This window comes from Rhamphochromis sp. 'chilingali' (assembly GCF_963969265.1).
Source record: "Rhamphochromis sp. 'chilingali' genome assembly, chromosome: 14".
Classification (NCBI taxonomy): Eukaryota; Metazoa; Chordata; class Actinopteri; order Cichliformes; family Cichlidae; genus Rhamphochromis; species Rhamphochromis sp. 'chilingali'.
The window spans coordinates 2,251,870-2,276,139 of NC_137941.1; the positions used below are offsets into that span (position 1 = coordinate 2,251,870).

General features: G+C 42.3%; 1 protein-coding gene across 1 annotated transcript in view; it reads right to left on the bottom strand.

The window, feature by feature from the left end:
- Positions 1-20,789, bottom strand: part of LOC308410183 (melanoregulin) — a 57,640-nt gene extending 36,851 nt beyond the window's left edge. The window contains exons 1-2 of the mRNA XM_080903355.1: positions 20,686-20,789; positions 10,564-10,619 (exon numbers count right to left, since the gene is read on the bottom strand). Coding sequence (XP_080759481.1) covers positions 10,564-10,619 — 56 coding nt within the window. The 5' untranslated portion in view covers positions 20,686-20,789. The remainder of the gene's footprint in view (positions 1-10,563; positions 10,620-20,685) is intronic.
- Between the last annotated feature and the right edge of the window lie 3,481 nt (positions 20,790-24,270).

Consider the following 24,270-nt stretch of genomic DNA (forward strand, 5'->3'; position numbering starts at 1 on the left):
TTATCCGACTTTAATCACCTTTTTACTCGGGCAGGATGTTTTCGACCGGCTAAAAGCTGCAGGCCCGGGATGATGGACTTCAAGTCGTGGATCAAGGAGGTCCATCAACAGCTTTTACTCAAGTGACACTAGAAGCAGCATAAATGCCTCTCTTACACTCTCTTAATCAACAGTGAGCAACACTAGCTAACAGTGGTTAGTTAGTGACCCAAAGCTGTTATCCAGTCTCAACCGATTCCCACACAAACTCTGTGTAAGGATAAAAAAATTAAGACAGTATTCCTGGGAATGTGGAGGTTATGTCATATTCAAGTTGATGTGAGGTGTTATGTCACTTCCTGTTAATCCCGATGTACAGAAATAAGCTGCAGTTAAGCAGAGGTTGGTGCTTGCATGACATAAGCATGAGTGAATACAGCTTTTTTATTTTACCTCTACTTTTTGTTTTGTTTCAAAAATGGCATCAGTGATACACCTGACCTGCAATAAAACAATGATTTACACTTAAGCCAAACCCCTAATAAAACGTTAGCATTCTGCTAACACATCCTGATTCCCTGCGTGTTTAAAAAGCATCTTTGGTGGTCAGCAGTGACTGTTGCTTGTTTCAAACCTCGATGCTATCAAGTTGTTTGTCTCACTGTAACATCCCTGACACTTAGAGTACGGAGCCCCGCAAGGGACATGGGAGAAAAAAAATGAAGATGAACTTTTTCGAGCGCTCGCAAAACTTGGGCGCATCCTTCGGAGGCCGCCAGCTCGAAACCGACCAGGAGGTCGAGGCACGATGTGCTGGGAGTGCGGCGTTCCCCCGGCTGTAGTGGGCCTCGGCCTCCGGTTAGCTTCGAGCCGGTGGGTAACAGACGTCTCAGAAAACGTCGGAGCACTTCTGCAAATATGTGATGTCTTGATAAACCGAGCAGATATTTGAAGTTTACACAGCTACATTCCTGAAAATATCTTAAAAGTTTATTTTGTAATAAGAGTAAAATTAAAACGAAGTAGCTGCCGCCATTGTTAGAAACGAATCGGCTGGGCCTCGCTATGAATTCTGGGATAGGTCGGGTCACGAAGGATACACCGACTCGGCCTGCAAATGCGACCTGCGAAGGATGCAGTCTATTTTGCAAGATCTCGCAAAAGTAACTCGGGATCACGGAAAGGTTTTGCGAGATTTCGCAAAAGTTCATCTGGAACCTATAAAAAATCATTTATAAAAGTCACTTGATGCAGTGGCTCCACCCGTGGCTTCTTCAAGAAGAAAAATGCTTACTCTGTGAAATGTATATTTTTTGCAGCTGTTTAGCCAAAAGTCCAGAGAGCAGAAATTGTCTGTGTTATTAGGTGAGTGGGCAGCTAGCCTTAGCCACACGCAAACTTATATCTTTAGTTATTTCTTCACGTACAACATCAGCAGAATTGTGACTGCAGCTCACCTGATGGCTACAGGCATCGTTACTGTAGCATTAAAATCTATGCAAACCCCAAAAAGTCCTATTAATATTCCTCTTAATTCAAGTACAATACACCACATCAGATACGTACTTAAGTATAGTAAGTAAATGTGGTTTGTGAGCACACAGATAAAAACACAGAGGCAGGAAATGGAGCCTCGCCTTTAACGGCACAGAAGCAAAGTTGTGCAGGTGGGTAGAGGGTTGTTGTCACGGTGATGGGAACCACAAAATGTCTCTTTTGTTTGGACCGATGTTGCCATCTGTTCATTTCAGTGTCATGAGCAGCCTCTAATACGCCTCATCTGAAAGTGGGTAAAGAAAAAAAGAGTACATGAGCTTTTAGGGAAAAAAGGGCAGAGGAAGGAGGGCAGGTGGAATTAGCTTCGTATCCACCTCTGCGACAGCGAAAAGACACATAATTAGAGGAAAGCAATCTCCCGTCCGCAGCTCTTTCTGTCTTTCCCTACCTTTGCTCACACTCAGCCCACATCTCTCAATCTCCGTCTCTCTCTGCCCATCTCTGAAATGTTTTTGTCTATTTGATTTTCTCTTTTCGTGCTCCATAATGGCACATTGAGAAACCTCTATCCACCCTCATCCCCGTCCCACTATACTCTTCCATTATCCCCCTTTTTGTCCTCTACTTTTTCCTCCTCCACCGCCTCCTTCCCGCATGCCCCGTCTCTCACTTCCCACCTCTCTCTATCTCATTACTCCAAGGGGGCCACCATGCTGCGATCCTGGCCATCAGTAATGGCTCATGGCCTCAGTGGATGGGAGATTGCAAATGTAGCACAGATGAAATATTAGGTGGTGACTGGGATTGTGTAAATCAGTGGCTTATGAAGGCTGACTGGGCTCCTTCATCCCCCTCGCACACGCACACATCTGAGGCTCGGCCAGTTCTTTCTATTATCTCTCGCTCCGTGGGTCAGCATCACTTTTCTTTTGTTGGTAAATCATTGGTTCTCTGTTTTTTTAGTTTATCATTAACGTCCCACTATTTTCTCTCATTCGGTTTATAAATATACCCTCTTCTGCCCCCCGCTCTGTCTCTTCCCCCATTGATGGGATTTGATAATGAGGGCCGCGACTTGGTTGTCATTTTTAGCCTCTTTCCTCTCTTCCTCCTCCTCCTCCTCCTCTTATCTGCCTCTCTTTGCAGCAGAAGGTAGATAATGGGGATCAGAGAGTGTGTGTCTCTTCCATTAAAGCCCCTGCAGGTTCATAAACCAAATCACAAATCAAACAAAAGTGCAGAGCTGGAGCAGGAAGGACTCCAGATTATAGTAGTCAAGTCTCCAAACAGGGTTTAGTAATGTCTCGATGAAATCGGTGAGGGAACATTTAAAAAGTAACTATACCGGCCTCAGAAATGGCTTTAATGTGGATGGAGTTCCAACGGTAATTTTCACAGGCTGTGCATTTGCAGACCTGATAATTACACATGTCAGCAAAAGTAAGCAAACAGGAATACAGACAGAGAGAGTGCACGCAAACTAACCAGGAGAAAGCCGACCTCCCACCAGAAATGCACATTTATTTCACTGTTGGAAACTAATACTAACAACACTTATACACAACAGGAAACAGCTGAGTGTGTAGGTAGACACACTGTCTACAGCTTAGTGAAAGCTGTGTTTAAGTTTACCTCCTTATAAAATGATTATTCATCCATAAGCTTTAAAAATCATCCTGAAAAATTAAATTTCTTTGAACAATAAATCTGATTTTGTTTGTTTTGTTGTTTTCATCTGTTACTGTCACGGAAGATGTTAGAAACCAGAATATTTTGGCTTTTCTCTCATCCACACAGAGTCTTGGGTATATACATACATTCCCACTAATATTTGGCTAATATTGCCCCTTAGCCAACTCCACCTCAACCAGACTATTGGCAGTCATCAGAAAGCTTCTGGAATAAATCTGGCTGAATTCATTTATATTGGTTGGTTTCCCAGCATGGGCCTGGCTTTTAGGCACAGGCTACAATCTTTTAATAGGGTTGAGCTTTGCAAAGTCCATTCCAGACCGTTTCTAAACAACCACAGATTCCACCACTTTGTCCAAAAGAAGATCCAAACTGTTACCTTCAGATGAGAGGAAATCGATTAGGATGTTCAGGAACAACCCAGGAACCACCGAGGCTCAAGCTGCCCGTGACAAGTCTACGGTGTTGTAAAACTTGCTTTGCATCGCCATGGACTGAGAGGCTGGCGTCCAAGGAAGAAGCTCCCGCTTCAAAATCAGCATCTTCAAGCTCAACTGAAATTTGGCCACACGGACAAGCCGAACGCCTTAATGCAGGTTCAATCATCCAGGTAAGGAAATCCCAGTAATCTAATTTTGTTCGTTACTCATCCAACCGACGTTTCAGTCTCAACACAGAAACTGATGAGTGTCAACATATTTCAGCCACTGAAAATGAGACATCCAGATGAACCAAAGCAACTTTTTAAGGCTTCTGGAGAAAAGTTTGTTGGTCAGATGAGACAAAGATAAAGCTGTTTGGTCACAATGAAAACAGTGTTTGGAGGCGGAAAGGTGAAGCTTTCAGACCTCAGAACACTGTACTAGCTCTCAAGCATGGTGGTGGTTGCATCATGTTGGGGCTGTTTAGCTGCCAGTAGTACTGGTACATCACACAAAGTGGATAAAATAATAGAGGAGGGGGATGACTACCTTAAATTCATCATTTCTCCCTCAAATTAACAGCCAGACTGTTTAAACGTGGGTGTAATTGAGTTCTCTACGAGGAGAATGATCCAAACTCAAACCAAAACTGGTTTTGGAAGAGATGAAGCCTTGGCCTTCCAAAAGACTTGACCTCCACCTACTGAAAACATGTGGACTATGCTTTAACCTCCTAAGACCCGAACTCTTCCACAGCAGCATTTTTAATTTCTCTTTGATATTTGGTCACATTGGGGCCTGATGAATGTAAAAACAAAGAATTACCAGATTTTTTTTTTTTAACTTTATTTTTGTTTTTAAGAAAAATAAGAGCCACATATGAGGATATTCGTTTAAAATTTTGATAGAACAGTAGCAGCATAATGTCCTTGTAAGTGGATATCAGGCCCTTGTAGAGCAAAATTCAGTATTTTGGTCTAAATAACCCAAAATGTGATGTCCACACATGTGGACGCCAGGTCCTAGGAGGTTAAAGCTGAAACCATGCCATGAAACCAACCAGTTTAAATAAACTCCACCAATCCCACCAAGAACAAAAGTGGTTAAATATGCAGAATGCAGTTCTTGTTTTTAACATCAGTAATGACATCAACTGTATGTTCTTATTTCCAGTTTTGATGTCATTCATTGTGTCTTATTTATTTCATCACAGTGTTAGTTTGCTGTCGATGACGCTCCGTGATCCCTCTTTCTTTTTCCTCACTATCTAATCTGTTTGTATCTTGCTCTCTCCTCTGCCTCCTAAAATGTCACTTTTTGTTTTTCCTTTGTCCCCTTTATTGCTCAGCCATCAGCGCTATATCAAAGTTTTAATATTCAGTGCAAATCTGTAACCTCTTCACATTCAAAGAAGAAAAAATCACGAGCGCGATCCCTAAATTACGGAGAAAAAAAGACCAATAATTTGAAAATTACTTTGGATGCTAAAGGCCATTTAAAAGTCATGTTGGATGTAAATTGCTGGTTAATTATAATGAAAAAAGTTATTAATTGTGAATTTCTTCTGGCCCTTGTTGTGTGCTTGTCTTTGAAAACCAAGCTCAACGGTTAATTGCACAGTGGACTGGCCTTTGTACAATAAGGAACATGTACATGAAATGCTTTCATCATCAGTTACTGACTTTCTATTCTTAATTCAAACATATTACAGCGGGCAGCGTCGTGTCCGTCCACAGCACGAACACGAAACGGCGAAACACTCGGTTCTGCTTAAGCCCGACACCGTGTGTGTCTGTGAGCAGCATCCCGGGGATGAGAGATGCTTTTTGTTGTTGTTGTTGTGTTTACAATTACACAAAAGATAAGTGCTAATGTACTGTTAAATCAACCTCAACACCTTTTACAGCTGGTTCACGTTTAAAGCTCGGCGTCGGTAAACACTTCTACTTTTTAAAGGAGCGATTGCTTTGAAATTATCGGGGGGAAAGAGAAGACGGAGCATAAAAAGCATTCACTAGGAAATGGTTGTAATTGTGTGAATAAAATTATGTTACCTGTTGCATCAGTGTGAGTCTGTGTGTGTGTTTCACCTGTAGTCGTCACCTAATCTAAATATAGAGTGACATTTTCTATTACTGTGAATCTTTTCTTATTTCCCAGCAGTTAGAATATAACTCTGTGTGCAGATGTATGTAATTGTGTAAAAATACCTTTGACTGCACTCTTAAATGTCACCATATATTTGTAATATTAGTGTCCCGTCTTTGAATCGGGGTAAACACCCCGAGTGCTTCCTGCAGCTGATCACAAAATTCCAAGCACACATAATTATCGATTACCAGGAAATGCCAAGAAAAGGCTGTTACGATTACATCCGATCTCTCACCAAAATGCAAAGTGCCCGTGGCCCAGGAGAACATTTTAAAAAGGCCTTATTGCTCTTTCTCTGCACTAAAATCTTCATTGCTGTCATAATGAGGATCAACAGTGCTGAGGTCCATAACATAACAAATGTTATCATTTCCAAAGACACTGACTCCAAACACAGCGGAGCCACACTGGACTGTCTGACTGCTTTCATCTTCCAGCTTCATGAAACATAAAACTGTTCTTTAAAAGCTCGGCTGGCTCGTGCGTCTTACATAAATGAAAAGTTAGCATATGTCTAAAACCAGTACAAAAGCACTAAAAGCCTGTCATCACATTTTAACCCTGCATCCTTAGCATGTTTTAGCACACAGGGTAGTTAGAAAGCCTTCAACATGTGAAGTGGATGCCATGAAACTGCAGTCCGGTCCTTCTCGGGCCTTGTCAGGGATGCCCCCCTTTAGATGCTGAGAACCCTGACAGCTTTTATCCATCGATAACAGTAAAGCTGAAGTTCTGAGTACTTGGTTCGTGGAGAGATTTTGTCTCTTATCCATGAGGCTCCTTCACTTCAGAGGATCCAAGGTATTTAACCTAGTAAGGGCCGTCCAACTGAAGGCAGGCCTGAAAGCCCAAAAATAATCACGTGAGTTATGAAATGAGACAGGGCGTGAAAAAAAGCAGTGGGTGTGACCATCGCCAGAGCCAAACTATGAAACCTCTGTATGATGTTGCCCCAGCTGAGGCAACGTCACCTGACGCAAGGTGTGAGTGGTGGTTTAAACTCCTGTGAATGGATCTAAGGACTGCAGTTGTAACCTCAGGTCATAGATGGCCTCCTTTACTCTCTCAAACGTCAGTCCAAAATGTGAACGTCGGCATCCTCAGAAAACTGACCTTTGACCTTTACGTGCATGCATACACCTGACACTTGTCCCGTTGAGGTGTTTAGCTTGTGTGTTGGGTGATCTATCCTTGAATTGAACCGGTTTTTCTCTTCTTTTTAAATATTCATAATACATTCCTATTTTTCTCTCATTGTCTGCTTCCAGCCTCACAGTCTGAGACCCGCCGGGCACATGTTGTCTTCTAGTGTCCTGGGACTCGTCACTGCAGAGGAGAAGCCTGTTGCACGTGGCAAAATATGTTTTATATGCGGTTACTGTAATGAAAGGCTGTAACAACACAGTAGTTTTGTTGCAACAAAGGAAATGAAAAGGCTAAAAATACAAGTTCCACGCAGGGCATGAACTCGTGTACTCTGGGTGAAAGCCAGACTTCTGCCACTAGCATCCCTCATGGAGTGCTGTCCTTTAGCACCGCCCAGCATCTAAGAAAAGAACACCGAAGGTGGTACCTCCTGCATTAAACTGTGATGACAAGGGCTCTTAAACAGGCATTAGCATGACTGATATATCTCTGGCAACCATTAGCGCATACATATGCTAACAGTCATGGTGTGCTCTCGGAGCATCATCACAGATATCACCATTTCACGTGACGTGGTTTTGCACGGTCGTAATGAGATGAAAAGTATGAAATACAGTTTTAAAGCAATGTTCTCGTGCAGGCTAAACACCATGTTGAACGCAGCATCCCTGACTGTCTCCATCATCATCATCATCTTCTTCGTCCTCTCTCTTCCAGTTTGTCTGTCATTCTTTTGCTTCCTCTCTCTCCCTGCTCTCCTTCTCTTCCTGTCCCCAGTGTTCATTGCCACATTGAGTTTTCACAGGAATTTGAGCATGAATCTTTAATTAGCAACAGCTGCTGTTCTTGTGTGTTCATGAGTGTGCTTATGTGAGCAAGTCTGTGTGTGTCTGGTGGATGCTAACTATTCTCACAGGCTCACTGTCACCTCAATCACAGTTTCACACACCGAGCAGCATGCCAAACAGCATAAACACACACACGTATACGTATATGCACGCACGTAAACACTGTGCCTGTTGGTGCACAGGCAAAGTTTAGCATCCAAATTCACATATATATGCACATCCACACATGAATGCACATGACACCCACATCCATCACATCCAACACACTTAGTTTGTCTGTGTACATTTTGCATTCTCCTTGGCCCTCTTCCGCTCTGTCTTTTTCATCTCTTCTCCTTGTTCTCTCTTTCTCTCTCTTTGTCCTCATTTGCTCAGCTGTTAGCTATGAATTATGTATTATATCCTTATGGAGTGAGAAAAGTTAGCTCGGGGCTATCATTCCCCACTTAACGATCATTAGTTGTGTCTTTGCACCAATTAGAGCTTGGTGGCAAATCAGGTTCTTTTTGAATCCATCTAACTCCTGCATAATGCAGCTAATTGCACCTGTTACTGCTGCAGAGTCTGTCATGCCTCCACTGCAAAGAGTATGTGAAAATGAACAATAGCTTCTGATTTCAAGCTAAATTGCCCCAGTTCACATAGTAGTGCCTTTTAAATGCATTCCTATCTCATGTTGGGTCCAGCATGGAAATAAAAAATACCCTCAAATAAACGTCAGAGTGCGAGCACACTGTAGAAGATTACTGTGATGAAGAAAATTGTAAAAAGAGTCATTATTAAGGTTCACACTGACTTCTGAACACAGCCACAGGCAGACAGAGCCAGATCTGTGATTCTGTCTCCTCTCATCAGCACAAAAACATTTTTTCTGCTGCACCAACAGGATGCCTCCTTTTTCGTTTTGTTTGTTTTTGTCTTTTGACATTTGCACACAAAAATCAGTAGGGATCACGACTTAATCAGAATAAATAAATGCCATCATGATAATCAGCACAACACTCGGATAAATTTGATTTTGCACAGTTTTAGCCAAATTAGCAACCACTTCAATCCAGGCTGAACTAAAGGCTGAAATGGATCGCCATGAATAAAATTTCACCTTAAAAAAGGGTGAAAATCATAATTTTTAAATTCATTTTTAGATTTATGGCATTTCCCTTAGCCTTAACTATATGAGGTTTGCATGCTAAGCTAAGATGTTAGCTCTGTCGTTGTCTGCATGTTTTCTTATTTGACTCATTTAATTCAATCCACAGCGCGTCTTCCTGTGGCTGTTCTGTCTTTCTTGAGTTGGAAACGAGCTGAGAGCACGCACCTCATGATCTTTTAGAAATGCACTGGTGGCCGTCCGACTGCGGTCTGGAGTGTGGGGCCTCCCTGCTGCTGCGGAGTCGGGGCGGTCTGCCTCTCCCCACCGCAGGGAAAAGGGTAACACCACCTGGGTCTGGGTGCAGTTCCCCCCTCCAGGGGCAAGGGTACCTAGACCCGGTTCGTAGAGTACGCTTGGGGAGTGTGATCGTGTGTACAGCGTCTCTTTATGTCTGTCTCCACGTTGGTTGAGTGTGGAGTGAGTGCATATGAGAGCATGAGGGTGGGAATGGATGTTTGTGTCTGTGTGTGCCTGTATGTCTGTGTCTATATGTCAGGTTGGGTATCAGACGCCACCTCTCTGGGGACATCTCAGGCCCTCCAAGGTTTGGAGGCCTATCTCCACCCACCACCACTTCCCCTGCCAGTGGCGGACTCCCTCAGGTGTCGGTGCGTTGGTGGTTCTTTGTGTCTGGGGGTGGGCGTCCAGGTACACACCGGCTCACTCCTTGGCGGCCGCTTATCGGGGCCTGGAGCCTGGGGCTCGCTCGGGCCACTTCGGAGGTGGGGTGCCCCCGGCCTCTCGGCCTGGGGCTCGGTCACTCAGGCACAGCTGGCTGCCGGCGGAGCTCACGGGCGCGTCACTGCAACTCCCCCTGACTTCTGCTCCGCGGCTGCTGGGCGAGCCCTCATCTGGGACTCTCCTCAGCTCTTACTGGAACAGTGGCGCGGCTGCCCCTCTGTTGGTCTTCCATGGTCTCTTGTGTTCTGGGGGCCTCTGGATGTCTGGAGTTTTGATCTCCTCCATACCTGCTTCATACCCTGGAGGACGGGGCTGTGGCCCCCCCACACTCCCTAGCAGATCGTTACATGGAGAAACCTTTGGAATGCAAGCATGCTGATCCACACAGGTATGCTCACAGGTGTACACATGGGTGTTCACAGACGCGGACTACAGCTTTCTTGGCTGCTGCCTCAAAGCACATTGTGCGCTGTCTATCTTGCGTGCTGCACAATATCGTTTATTATTTAGAATCTACTGATATCTACTGCTAGCTAGTTTATTGTGATGGTGCCGTTTTTTTTATTATGTTGCTCTTTGTTGTTTGCTTTCTCTTCTGTTTTTTTTCTCCATACAGGTGACCCAGGTGTTTTGTTTTTTTTGTTTGTTTTTCTTTCTTTCTTCCCCCCTTTCTCACCGTCTCTTCTCCCCTTTGGTTTTCTTTCTCTCCCTCTCTTTCTTTCATTCTTTCTCCCTGTCCTATCCCCCAGTCATGTCTGTCCCGTTTGTAGCAACTGAAAATAAAATAAATTCATAATTATAATAAAGGTCAATCAAATGGACCAATATGGCAAGGCCATGATGATCCACTTGGTAAAATAAATCCGCTTGGCATCTTACTTGGCCTTAAGACAACAATTCTGATGCTAAAGATCCAAACAGGACACACAAAAAAAAAAAAAAAAAAAAAGAAATGCACTGGTGGTTCAAACAAGGTGTAAATTTTGGGTCATACCTGGACAAATGCAGCCAGGGGTGGGTGTCACTGAGCTGGGCCTCTGCTGTCTGCATCTATAACACACAGCATATGTTAGCAGCTCTCCCTTTAAAGGAGGGTGGATACAAAACAAAGCCAACAAGACCAAAACAAAAATATTTCTTCTTTTTTTATTGTGTTATAGTCTGTGATTGCCCAGGATCAAATTATATTACATTATTCAATTCAATTCAATTCAATCTTTATTGGCAGACTACATGTCCATAAAAACAAGACAAGAAACACACACACACACAACTCCCCCCCCCCCCCCCCCCCCACACACACACACACAACACAAGGTATACCATTAAATATATATATGTATATAAATAAGTATATAAAGCATTTGTAAAAATATAAAACCATAATATACATAAAACACAATTACTTAAAATAAATCAATAAATACACAAACACTTTAACCAGTGCTTTCTGAGACTGGATGAGTAACGGGAACCACTCACTGTCGGATCTGTAAGTGCTAAAATTATACTGTTACTCGAACCATCCAGTCGTTCTCTAAAACTGAACATTAACTTTCTTAAAAGTGCTTTAAAAGTCCAGACACCCACAGCTACAAACATCTGACTGGCACTACCACTTCTAGGTATCCTGCAAAGGATTCTCATCGCATCATTATATGCAACATGCAGCTTCTGCATGCTACATTGTTTGTAGGATGACCACAAGGGGGCAGTATATAGCGGTGTGCAATACGCTTTAAACAAAGCCACTTTAACTGGAAGTGAACAAAAGCTGAATTTGCGTGCAATAGTATTTGCCTGCACATAGAGCTTACATCGTTGTCTGTATATGTCATCATCATCATTCATTTGCTCAGTAATAAAGTGACCGAGGTATTTCACCTTTTTATGAACTTCAAGAGTTTTTTGTGCCAGTTTAAACAAAGGGAAATTTAGCTGTTTATCCTGCTTGGTTCTACATATCAAAACAGCACTTTTAGCAGCATTGTACTCAATGTCATATTGCACACCATATTCAGTACAGACATTAAGAAGATCCTGTAACCCAGCACTGCTTGGACTAAAAACAACCAGGTCATCTGCATACATAAGATGATTTATCAGTGCTTCACCTAATATACACCCAGTGTTACAGGCTCTCAGCTGTATGGACAAATCATCGACATATAAATTAAATAAAATTGGAGACAAAATCCCACCCTGTCTGACACCATTGCTGACACCAAAGGGGGCAGAAATACTGCTTCCCCATTTAACCTGCATGTTCTGATGAGCGTACCAGTAAGAGAGAATCCTCACGATGTATTGAGGAACTCCCCGTGTCTTCAATTTATCAAAAAGTTTTCTGTGGTTCACTCGATCAAAAGCCTTAGAGGCATCAATGAAACACATGAGGACAGATGAATTTTTAGCCCTATACACCTGACTATTTCCTTGAGTGCACATATGCACATGTCAGTGCCGTGCTTTGGTTTAAAGCCAAACTGATTATCCAGAGAAGAGATGAACACACTAACTCTATCAAACAGGATTCTTTCTAACACCTTAGATAAAATACTGGCTAGTGCAATCGGCCTGTAATTATCCAAGCAGCTCACTTTTGCAGCTTTGTCTTTCATAACTGGTACCAGTAAAATACACAGCACTGAGTCTGGTAATATGCCATGAATCATAAACCCAGTGAAACAGAGTGCTAAAAGAGGAGCTAGCCTTACACTAGCATGTTTTAAATGTTATGTTGGTTTCAGTTGTTTTTCTAATGACTTGCTCTTCTCTTTGCAGCACTGGGCGTGCTTCCTCTCCTTCCCCGGGATCCTTTTTTTTCACCAGACAGCCATCTTGCCAAGACTGGATTTTATTTTGCTGACTTCAAGGCAATTTGTGGGATAAATGTCATCCTTTCCATTATGCTAACATTGCTGCCTACTGTGTTTTACTGCACGCACACACACAGACACTGACTTTGTGCAGGTCTGTTCCCTGTTAGCACCTCAGCCACATGTACGGTAGATGTCATTGCATCGCCATGGTAACAAACCATAAACTGAGCATGGTAGGAGTCCCTTTGTTCTCTAATGGTCACACAGCAACAGTTGCAGCCGATCCTTTTTAAATACGAATCACAGGAGAACAAAATAGGCACTTCCAATACTGCTTGACATACTTACAACATTGCACTTCTCAATTTTTGTACGCAGTAAAGCATCCACATGTACATTATAGCCTCTCTGCGCACGTATTTCTGCCCCGACAGGGACAATCGACATAAACGCACCCCCCAAGGCTAAATACTGGATCCTAAAGGAACTGTGTGTTTTTCCAAAGGCCAAAAAAGTACATATAGACTGCAAAGCAGTAAAAGCTGCATATTTGCACCATTTCTTCAGATTTTTAAGCATCTTTAATAGGAGACTTATCCCATGCAATATTTATATCTTATATTTTAATGTTTTATTGTTTCTAATATGCTTCATGTAAAGTATTAATGTGGAAAAGCTCCACAGTGTTAACATCACATAGCACCTGCCTTGTTCTCAATTTCCAACCCTGTGAATGAAAAATAGAAGTTGATAAGTACCCCGAACCTTAGGTGGTACCACCTCAGTTACAATCCATTGTACTGCTGAAGATGCAAATATATTTTTTTGTTCTTTATTTTGCAAGCAAACCATAAGGGGAATACTGTCATGGCTTCATGGGGTGAAAACAGCACTGAATCATCATACAGTGCTTTGCTGAGTGTGTGCACAGCAGTGAAGGGTGTAGCTTTCACTGGGAGAATTTATTGCAGACATTTCAAACTTGAGGGATAAGAAAGCAACAAAGGACGAGGTGCTATTATTAAAAGAGGACATGCTCAAAGTGACAGGATACGACGAGAAGGAAGAGAGGGATGAGTGCGACAGATGCTGATCGGGTGAAAAAAAGAAGTAGGAGGTGGAAAAGAAGATGAAAACCGTTTAAAGGTCACAGTGAGGCCTGGTCTCGCCAAAGACAAATGGGAACAAACCTCTTCAAAGACAAAGATCTGATAGAAGAATAACAGTCGTTTTTTCTTCTTCAAAGCTCGGGTCTCCATCAGGTTTAAGGCGAGCTATCAGTTTTCTTTTCAAGGAAGCTAACGAACATGCTGTTTCTATCTTATCTCAGCTTCTCTTATTTATTTATTTCCTAATGTCCCACTTTGCACCGAGAGTAAAGATTTATTTTAGCAGGGATGAACCGATTGTTATATATAAGCATGACACAGAGAGAGGAAATCCACCTCAGAAAGGATGATATTTAAAAAGTAATGAACTCAGATTAACCGGGCAAACAGAGTTTAGCATGAAGATAAAAGGTAAAAAGCTATAAAGTGAGGGAGCGGCGGGGCGGGAGTGACGGAGATTTCAAAGCAAAAAGCTCCTTTTTTTCTCTGTAGTAACAAACATGCATCCGTCATGTGATCATGCTTATGTATACATGTAAAACACACTAAGCTAAGAGTCACACTGGGCATTAAACCTTCAAAACAAAGCATACTTACATAGGATTTGAGTTTTTCTGAACACAAGCGTAAAGTAATTCATTAAAAGTTAGTTTAGAAATTTAGGAAACTTTGATTTTCTGGGTTCTTACTGAGTCAGATGACAAGATACCGACAGCTGTCAAGTCTGCAGGGGAAAGCATGAAGCTACCAGCAGCAGCTGCTGCCTTTAGAGGGCACCACAGCTGATTACCTCCTCCTATCCCAGCATCCTCCTCTGTCACGCCAAGCCTCTGCATGTCCTCCTTCATCCATGAACTCATCTGAGATCTTGCTCCTTTCCTCCTGCAGCTCCATCTTTGTCATCCTTTGTCCCGTATATCCGCTCCCCTCTGCACACGTCCAAACCATCTCAGCCTCGCTTCTAAACTGCTCAACCTTCTTGTCAGCGCCACCGTCTCCAAACCACACGTCACAGCAGGTCTCATTATCATCTTATGAACCTTCCTTTTAACTCTTGCTGATATCTTTCAGCCACAAATCACCCCTGACACTCATCTCCACCCACTCCACCCTGCCTGCACTCTCTTCTTCACTGCTCTTTCTGTTGGTTTGGATGGTATTTAAGCTCAGCTACCTCCACTACCTCAACTCCTTGCACGTTCACCATCTGTCTCCCTCTCATTCACTCACATGCATTCTGTCTTTCTTCACCCGACTTTCATGCTCTTCTCTCCAGAGCATACCTCCACCTCTCCAGGTTCTCTTCCACATGCTCCCTACTCGCATGCTATATTTTTTTTGTACCCCTGGATAAAAATTAATCTAATTTGTCTTGACTATCAAAAAGACAATTAGACATCTTTTTTGAAACCTTTTGTAGAGCTAGTGTGGTCATTTACAGGTCGATAATTCTGTCCTTGACCTTTTCTGAAGAATTTTAGCACTTCAGAATAATCTCTAACTTGACCTCGGTGCAACTCTTCACTTCAAAGGAGCTCTCTTAGTCCCCCTCTCTTTGAGATCAACCTTCCTTTACTTCTGATCAGCTGCAGCTTGCAAACCCATGCACCACAGGTAGGTGGTGCTGTTGTGCTCAAAGCCAGAGCTGTTCCCTCTCTATGAAAGCATACAGATCCAAAAGAGAGCTCTGATGGGACATACACACCGTATATACTGCTGAATCTACCACTATAACAACGTAAATGTGACTGAGACTAAGGGAGAGCACAACCGTTCAGCTTTGAAACACATCAAACTTGAACTAAACGTGCAGATCTACGGGTTATGAACCAGTGTGCGGTAAAAGTTGAAGGGAAAATGCCAATTTGATTTGCTTTACAAAAAACACAGTAGCTCTAGTCCTTCTTGAAGGTTAAAGGGTCAGATTCCCAGAAATGCTATTGATCCAAAGCAGCATTAACATTCATGCTGGCATCTTTAAAATGCAGCGCCTGTCAGTGAAGTATAGCATAGGCCACAAGGCCGGAGCAGAACAGGTACGGGCGCAGAATTACCAAAGATAAAGAGAACATTTTCCTCAGTAAATATCATAACTTTCTGTACTTCTACTCGGTGCTCAATCAGTGTGGAGACCACTTCAGTCTTTCTTGCATGCTTTTTTTTTTTCATTACTGTACTTTCAGGTGCTGTTTGAAGAAAAAAACTCAGCTATAATGAAAGGAAAGGAGAGGAAAAGAACAAGTTTTCAAAAACATGGAAAGCTTTTAAAGGTCAGTGTGTGTGTGTGCGCTGGTCTGTGTGTTTTTGTGTGTGTTGTTCAGGCAACAATTACACATGAATGCCAAATGAAAAAGACTTTTTCATTCTCTGCGCTGGAGACTTAAATCCACACCTTTTCACACACGTGTCAACTTCTTTCTCAAAATTTCTCTTCTCGCTCCCTCCTTTGGCCCTGTGACCTGTTCAAACCATGACCTGTTAAAAATTCAGTTTATGACTGCTGTGATGTCTCCCTTATTATTTTTTCTATGTACTTTTTTCCCTTCCCACTTCAAATGCTATCTCCGTCTGCCTCTTTCCTCTTTGTGGCACCTCTCTGTACGCACACAAACTAGCCTCGTATCTTTCTTTGTCCCTGTTTGCTTTTTTGTTTTCAAAACATTTGTTTGAGATAAATAAAAAGTAAAGAGAACATTTAATAGACTGTCATTAAAGCTGAACAACATCTCCAGAATGTGAAAATCGAAAATGACTGTAATAAAAATCTCGTCACTGCACAAAAAAGAAACCACGTTTAATATCGTATCCATCCATCCCTCCATCCTTTTTCTTAACCATTTATCCTCTGAGGCCCACGTGGATGGTGGTGCTTATCCCAGCCATCACTGAGTGGGATGTGGGGTACCCCGTGAGCAGGCCATCAGTCCATCAGAGGACGTCTGCTTCATCAATTCCAAAATCAAGAAAGAAAAAACAGCTTTCAGTTTGATTCCTGTTTGTTGTCCTCGTCCTTTGCTTCCACACAGACAGAAGAACAAGCAAATTTACACACACAAAATCTTCTCTGGCCCACTGAGTGTACGTTATAGACACTGTTATAAAAGAAAGCGGTGTTCTTCTTTGAGGAGAGTTGAAATGAGTAATCTGAATTTACTTTAAAAGCACAGAGATCTTGGTTAATTAGAGTCAGATCAGTCACTGATCTGACTCTAATTAACCAAGATGTTAAATAACCTGCTGTCTGTCACTTTGCACATGCATGCTGCCACAGACGTCTCTGTTCTTTTAGGGGCATGAAAGACATCCTTTTGTCTGACTGTTTCCTCTCTTTCTGTAAATATGCTCGTCAATTAAGATGATCCACATTAAAAAAAAAACACAGAGGTGTTGACAACAACCAAAATCTGTTGGCTGTTGTGAAGTTTTAGTAGTTTTTACTTCTGGTTAAGAGCAAACTCAAACACGTGTGAAGCTGTTAGACAGAGTCCAGTTTAGAGTCCGAGACAGGAATATACTTTGTAGGTGTTGCTGGTTCTTGCTCACTAGCTCATCATTACCAGTAAAACCCAAGTGCACCAGCAAACTGCATTGTGTTTCTCTGTGCTTACAAAAGGGACTGAGCCAATAAATAATAAATAAAATAACTTCATGCAGCAGTGCAGATCTGCAGATCGGTTCCTGATATCAATGCCATTGTTTGGTGAACTGACACACCAGCCATGCCAATATGATACAGAGAGAGAGAGACGATGGACCAGTTTACAGATGCAGATTTGGTGGTTGAGAGGCTGGTGATAAAGTCACGAGTTTGTTTGCAAACAGGCACCTTTTCCACCCTCCACAGTGCTGCACCGTGTTTTCATTTGCACACAAAGTAAAGCGCTATATAAATACAGGCCAGGCCATTTACAAATTCAGTTTTCTCTCACTTTTATTCAAAACATACAGATTAAAAGTGACGAGAAACCATACGGGACGAGCTGGGACTGAGAACTGTCTCTGCATTGCTGTAAACCAGAGACGCCACGGCACAGACGCCAAAGGTCACCTTGTTAACATAGTGTGAGACACAAGCTGCGGTGTTTGATGCCCTGGGAATGAAAATGGGCTGATTAAATCATTAACCATGTGCTGGGAGAGAAAGAGCATTGCAGTGACGTATCATATCATCGTATTCGTAGCTTGTGAAATACTTTATAATTATCAACAAATGTTTCTTTTCTGCACACACATATTTGCTTTTGCAGTTGTACAGAAACTGAATTTCTGGGACACGAGGAAGCCTCGAACAGAATCGGTGACTTGCCTCTTTTATTGTATTGATCTTCAGGAATGCACATATTGTATACACTTGAAAAGGAGCGTACCGTTTGCACACAGGAAGCATACAATGAATGCTTCTTTGCAATTGCTGCCATTTCTAAGACAGCTTAAGAGTTTACGCACTTACAGTAGGTGGATATCTACAAGTGCACACCGGTAAACATATTATTCTCCGGCTTAAGGGCATCAACACATTGCATTCTGTGTAAAATTCTTTGAACTGCTTGGGGATTAATTCAAAGCAAGAGTCTGTGTCAATCTCTGCTATTATTTGCAGTGACAGTGTTAAGATGAATAAAGCAGGCCAAGACATTTCCACTGAGATTGTGTGTTTAACATAACAAAAGGATGTTTTTCCCTGCATCTTATTCTCTTTTCTGAGAAACCTTGATTTCATTCAGGCAGTCAGTCAGTTTGCTATAATCTCTCTTTCTCATTGCCTTGTTGTTTAAGCCCCTGTGAAGCCCCCATCTTTTTCTTACCCTTCATAATATTTCTCTTTCTTTCTTGCTTTCTTTCCTCTCTGAGGATTTGACCCAGACTTTTGCATATTAAATTATTTATTTGTTTCTTATTTGCATGAGGGCCGAGGGTCTGACGGTGCACGTGTTTGGGTGTGTGTGCGGATCGGAATGGAAGGGCGGGGGCTCGATATAAGAGGTCAAAGAATAAGGATGATGTGGTTATGGGTTTGCAATTAATGAATTTACATACGGTAATAGGGAATGTTTGGCAGGCAAAATGCTGCTCCCAGATGGGAACAAGTCTGACCTCTGACAAATGGATTGATCACAGAAGCAGAGAGAGAAGGAGAAGGAGGAAGAGAGAGAGGGACTGACCTGAGAGAAAACAGACCATTCTCCCACTTAATTTCACAGACACTCATTTAGAGACGTTTTCATATGAGAGAGCGCAAAGGAAAAGAGATTAAATTGCTTCATGCATTGATAATATCTTATATTTTGTATTAGATGGAGACAGGACAGAGCCAAAGAAAGAACGAGGGAGAGAGATCGACAGACTGACCAATCTCTGGGCGATCTCCTTAATTTCACAGACGCTCATTTACAGGCGTTTTCATAGAGGAGGGAGAAATTAAATTGCTTCATGCATTGAAAATGTCATATTTTTTGTAAAAGAGTGAGAAAGGAGATAGAGGGCATGAACCCACTGGTCTTTTGGTCTGCAATTCCTCTGAATCCAATTCAGAGTTACTGCTTCCTATCCCATTGCCCTATTCATTGGCTCACCTCAAATTCTGATTGCACTGAGAAGTGCATTGATTTAGAGCACCGGGCTGGTGATATTAAGTTTTTCTCATTGTCAACAAATCCCATGAAAATACCAAAACCAACAGAGAATTGATTCCACCGCTGCAACTGCAATGATATTTACTTGTTGCAGATATGCATGTTTTTCTCCTTTGCACATGACAGGTGTGTGTGGAAACAGGAGTGTGCTGAGATGGGGAAGGAAAAGGCTGACCGGCCAATATGGTGACTGGCTTCCATTCAATTCAGTTCTACAGCATCTAATCACAGCAACAGTCACCCCAAGGTGTTTTATATTGTAAGGTAGAGACCCCACAGAAAAACCCAACAATCAGACGACCCCCTATGAGCAAGAACTTGGCGACAGGGGGAAGGAAAAACTCCCTTTTAACAGGAAGAAACATCCGGCAGACCAGGCTCAAGAAGGGGCGGGGCCATCTGCTGCGACCGGATTGGGTGAGAGAAGGAAGACATGATGTGGACGAGAGACAGAGATTAATAACTAGTATGATTTAGTTTAGAGAGGTCGATTAACACGTGGGCCGGGTCCTCAGAAGGTCGGGTAGGCCGGAAGTGAGCGGCTGTGAAATTGGACGGTGAAAACCATGGAGGAACCCTCAAACAAAATTTTATTTTATCAAATCTAATCTAATAACTTTAATCTCAGCCAAACCGATTTACTCACGAACAAATAAAACACTGAAAAAAGCCCAACAATAACATTTTTAGGTTGTCTAAGTGACTTATATATCACGTTTAACCTGAGTAGCAAAAGACTGCGGTGATCTGAAAATGATGTGCAGGGGAGTTGTGCCGTTCTCGCCGGCTCTAGTGACCCTCGAGCTCCCGGCTAGCTATCGAGCTGGTGGGTAACGGACGTCTCCGAAAACTTCAGCGCACTTTTGCAAATATGCGATACCTTGATAAACCCAGCAGATATTTGAAGTTTACACAGCTACTTTCTCGCCTGAAAATATGTTAAAAGTTTATTTTGTGACCGAGAAAGATTAATAAGAGTAATTTTAAAACTTAGTAGCAGCCGCCATTGTTGGAAACTGGAGTTTGGCTGGGCCGCGCTATGAATTCTGGAATATGGTGGGCCACGAAGGATAAACCTGACCCATCCTTCAAATTCGGGGAAAAGGAGGACGCATTTGTCGGCTGCATTTGGAGGAGTCTACGGGAGTGTCCAAAATCATGGGCTGCATCCTACTGAGGTCACATTTGTAGGCCAATTACATCACAGTGACGGAGGCTGTCCAAATTCATAGACTTCTAACGACCCAGCCCACGTAGGCCACGAAGGACAGGTCCTCAGGAGGATGTAGCCCATGAATCTGGACACCCCCATAGTGAGTGAAGAAGAAACACCCAGTGCATCATGGGAATCCCCCAGCAGCCTCCACCTATTGCAGCATAACTAAGGGAGGATTCAGGGTCACCTGATCCAGCCCTAATTATATGCTTTAGCAAAAAGGAAAGTTTGAAGCCTAATCTTAAAAGTAGAGATAAAAGTAAAAGTCTGTCTCCTGAATCCGGGCTTGTTGTTTGTGTTCATAAAAAGATAAATAAATAAAAAGTGATTCCTCACCTCGTGCACCTCAAAACTCCTGCCCTTTGCTCTTCATTGATCTCCTCCACTGCGTCAGAATGACAGCCCTTCAAACTTGAGTTGAATTCACCGTGACATAAACGATTAAACGGCAACAAAAACGTCTGCCTTTGCAACGCACTCTGAACAGGGAGCGGAGTTACAGTGACAGGTTGTTTTCATCAGATGTTCTCCATCAGATGCTTCATAACGTTAGAGCAGAGCTTGGCATTGACGCTTAATCCTAGGTGACGAATTTGGAGCGCACAACCCTGTAACCATCGGGAACAGCAAAGCACAATCATGAGTTATGTTTGCTGTATGATTCCCAGCTGTTTATGACACACCAACATATTTTTATCCTGTCTGATCTGGAGGGACAAACAAAAATAAAAATAAACAACCAGCCCACCTCACAGGACAAGCCACATGTTGCAGGAAGCTTTGGGATGTTGAGCATATCCTGTGTTTCTTTGCATTAAACAGTTTTCTCTGAACGCAGCTTATCTGCTGTTGACAACAAAAACAGGTTTGGTTGCTTCTTGGGTTTTTTCTTTCTTCCACAGTTGTAAGTCTGTATATGTTTTGACGTGACTGATCAACACACACAGCGTGCAAGCACATTTTGGGGATAAATTACACAGACGTGAAGTAAGTATTCCTTCTTCTTAGTGAAGTTAAAGTCGGCTTTGATGTATTTTAGCATTTTTCTGTGGCATCAGTGGCAAATAGAGAGTGTGTCTTTGTCACGCTGTCACACACACGGTCCCATCCCCACAGCTAATAGGTTTCAGGGGCTGTCGGAATAATTCTCTGCTTGTTATACACACATAATTAGTTTTTAAAGTAGCTTTCCATGAATATAGTATCAATTACTTCCTCTCACTTCGTTATCCTCCTTGGAGACAGGTGGATTTAGTTGGCTCGCGTTTCCTGACGTGACAGCGTGTTAATTGAGCTATTACCCAGAGGTGTGTGTGTGTGTGTGTGTGTCGGTGTGAAGCAGAAAAAAGAGAGATGCAAACTCAAGGTGTGTTCGAGTTCGGTTCATGTAAACACATGCTTCTTCACAGGTGCTTGGTCATATTTTATTTCTTTCTTGTCTAATTAGCACAGCAAACTGAGAGGTGTGAAATTCAGAATTTCTCTCATTTTGGTTTATTCGTTGATTTATTTTCAGTTCTGTCACTTTTTTTTGGCAAACAGCAAAAAGAATGACTCTTTTCCTTTTTTTTTTTTTTTTTTTTTTTTTTTTTTAAATGACATCAGAAACAGCAGTATGCGACATTACGTGATGGCAGAGCTTCAGTTCATCCTTTGTCATTTTTTTTTTTTTTTTTAATAAATAGGACAGGGGGAATGAATGAGAGAAAGAGGGGGAGAGAAAGAAAGAAAACCAAAGGGGAGAAGAGACGGTGAGAAGGGGGGGGAAGAGAGAGAAAAAAAAAAAAAAAAAAGAACTCCTGGGTCACCTGTATGGAGAAAAAAACAAAAAACAAAAAACAAACAAACAGAGGAGACAGCAAACAACAAAGAGCAACATAATAATAGAGAAAACAAAGCACCATCACAATAAACTAGCTAGCCATAGATATCAATATTTACTAAATAATAAACGATATTGTGCAGCACGCAAGATAGACAGCGCGCAGTGTGCTTTGAGGCAGCAGCCAAGAAAGCTTTAGTCCGCATCTGTGAATACCCATGTGTGCATACCTGTGTGGATCAGCATGCTTGCATTCCAAAGGTTTCTCCATGTAATGATCTGCTAGGGAGTGTGGGGGGGCCACAGCCCCGTCCTCCAGGGTGTGAAGCGGGTATGGAGGAGATCAAAACTCTAGACATCCAGAGGCCCCCAGAACACAAGAGACCATGGAAGACCAACAGAGGGGCAGCCGCGCCACTGTCCCAGTAAGAGCTGAGGAGAGTCCCAGATGAGGGCTCGCCCAGCAGCCGCGGAGCAGAAGCCAGGGGGAGTTGCAGTGACGCGCAGAATGACTCTTTTCCACCTTTTTGGTATTGAGCGACTGCAGGAATCCAAGCCTTTTATGATTCTTCTGTACATTTATAAATCAAACACAACAAACACAACATGAACGCATGATTTTGATTATAGTGTTTCTATAGAAAAGAGAAAAGATGTGTACTCAGGTTTCAAGATGCTTGGATTATAATCTTTGCATGCTGCAACATTTTCTGTCTTTTATACATAAAATATCATCTTACACATGCAGGGATCCAAGTATTACAGATTACATACAGTACTGAGCAAAAGTTTTAGCTAGGTGAGAAAAAATGCTGTAAACAAAGAATATGTTAATCATTTATTTTCATCAGTCAACAAAATGCAGCGAATGAACAAAAGAGAAATCTAAATCACATCAGTATTTGGTGTGACCACAGTGGTTGAAGGAACTCAGCTGGTAGGTTGTTCCTGACATCTATGTACGGCAAGTTTATTTGTATAGCACAATTCAACAACAAGGTGATTCAAAGTGCTTTACAGAGACATTAAAGAACAAAAACAAATAAAAAGCATGATTTAAAATTGATTAAAAAAACAGCAGATAAAATCAGTAGTTAAATGTAAGTTTTGAAATTTGAGCTTAAAAGTGTGGATTTGGTGCTTTATTCAAATGCAGCTGAGAACAGGTGAGTCTTCAACCTGGATTTAAATAAACTGAGTGTTTCAGCTGATCTGAGGCTTTCTGGGAGTTTGTTCCAGATATAAGGAGCATAGAAGCTGAATGCAGCTTCTCCGTGTCTGGTTCTGACTCTGGGAACTGATAAAAGACCGGATCCAGATGACCTGAGGGATCTGGAAGGTTCATACTGGGTCAGGAGGTCACTGATGTATTTTGGTCCTAAACCATTCAGAGCTTTATAGACCAGCATCAGAACTTTAAAGTCTATCCTCTGACGGACAGGCAGCCAGTGTAAGGACCTCAGAGCTGGACTGATGTGGTCCACTTTTTTGGTCTTAGTGAGGACTCGAGCAGCAGAGTTCTGAATGAGCTGTAGTTGTCTGACTGATTTTTTAGGTAGACCTGTAAAGATGCTGTTACAGTAATCAAGCCTACTAAAGATGAATGCATGGACTAGTTTTTCCAGGTCCCGTTGAGACGTCAGATCTTTTATCCTTGAGGTGATAGTAAGCTGACTTTGTTATTGTCTTAATGTGTTTTTCTAAGTTTAGGTCTGCATCCATCACTACACCCAAATTTCTCGCCTGGTTTGTGGTTTTTAGGTGTATAGATTGAAGTTCTCTGGTGACCTGTAATCGTTTTTCTTTGGCGCCAAAGACTATTACCTCAGTTTTGTTTTTGTTTAGCTGGAGAAAATTGTGGCACAACTAGTCATTAATTTCCTCAATGCATTTACCAAGCGCCTGTACAGGGCCTCGGTCTCCTGGTGACATTGTGATATATATTTGTGTGTCATCTGCATAGCTGTGGTAGTTTATTTTGTTGTTCTTTATAATCTGTGCCAGTGGGAGCATGTAAATGTTAAACAGAAGGGGTCCCAAGATGGAACCTTGGGGAACTCCACATGTGATACTTATATATAAGCCATATGTAGGCTTCC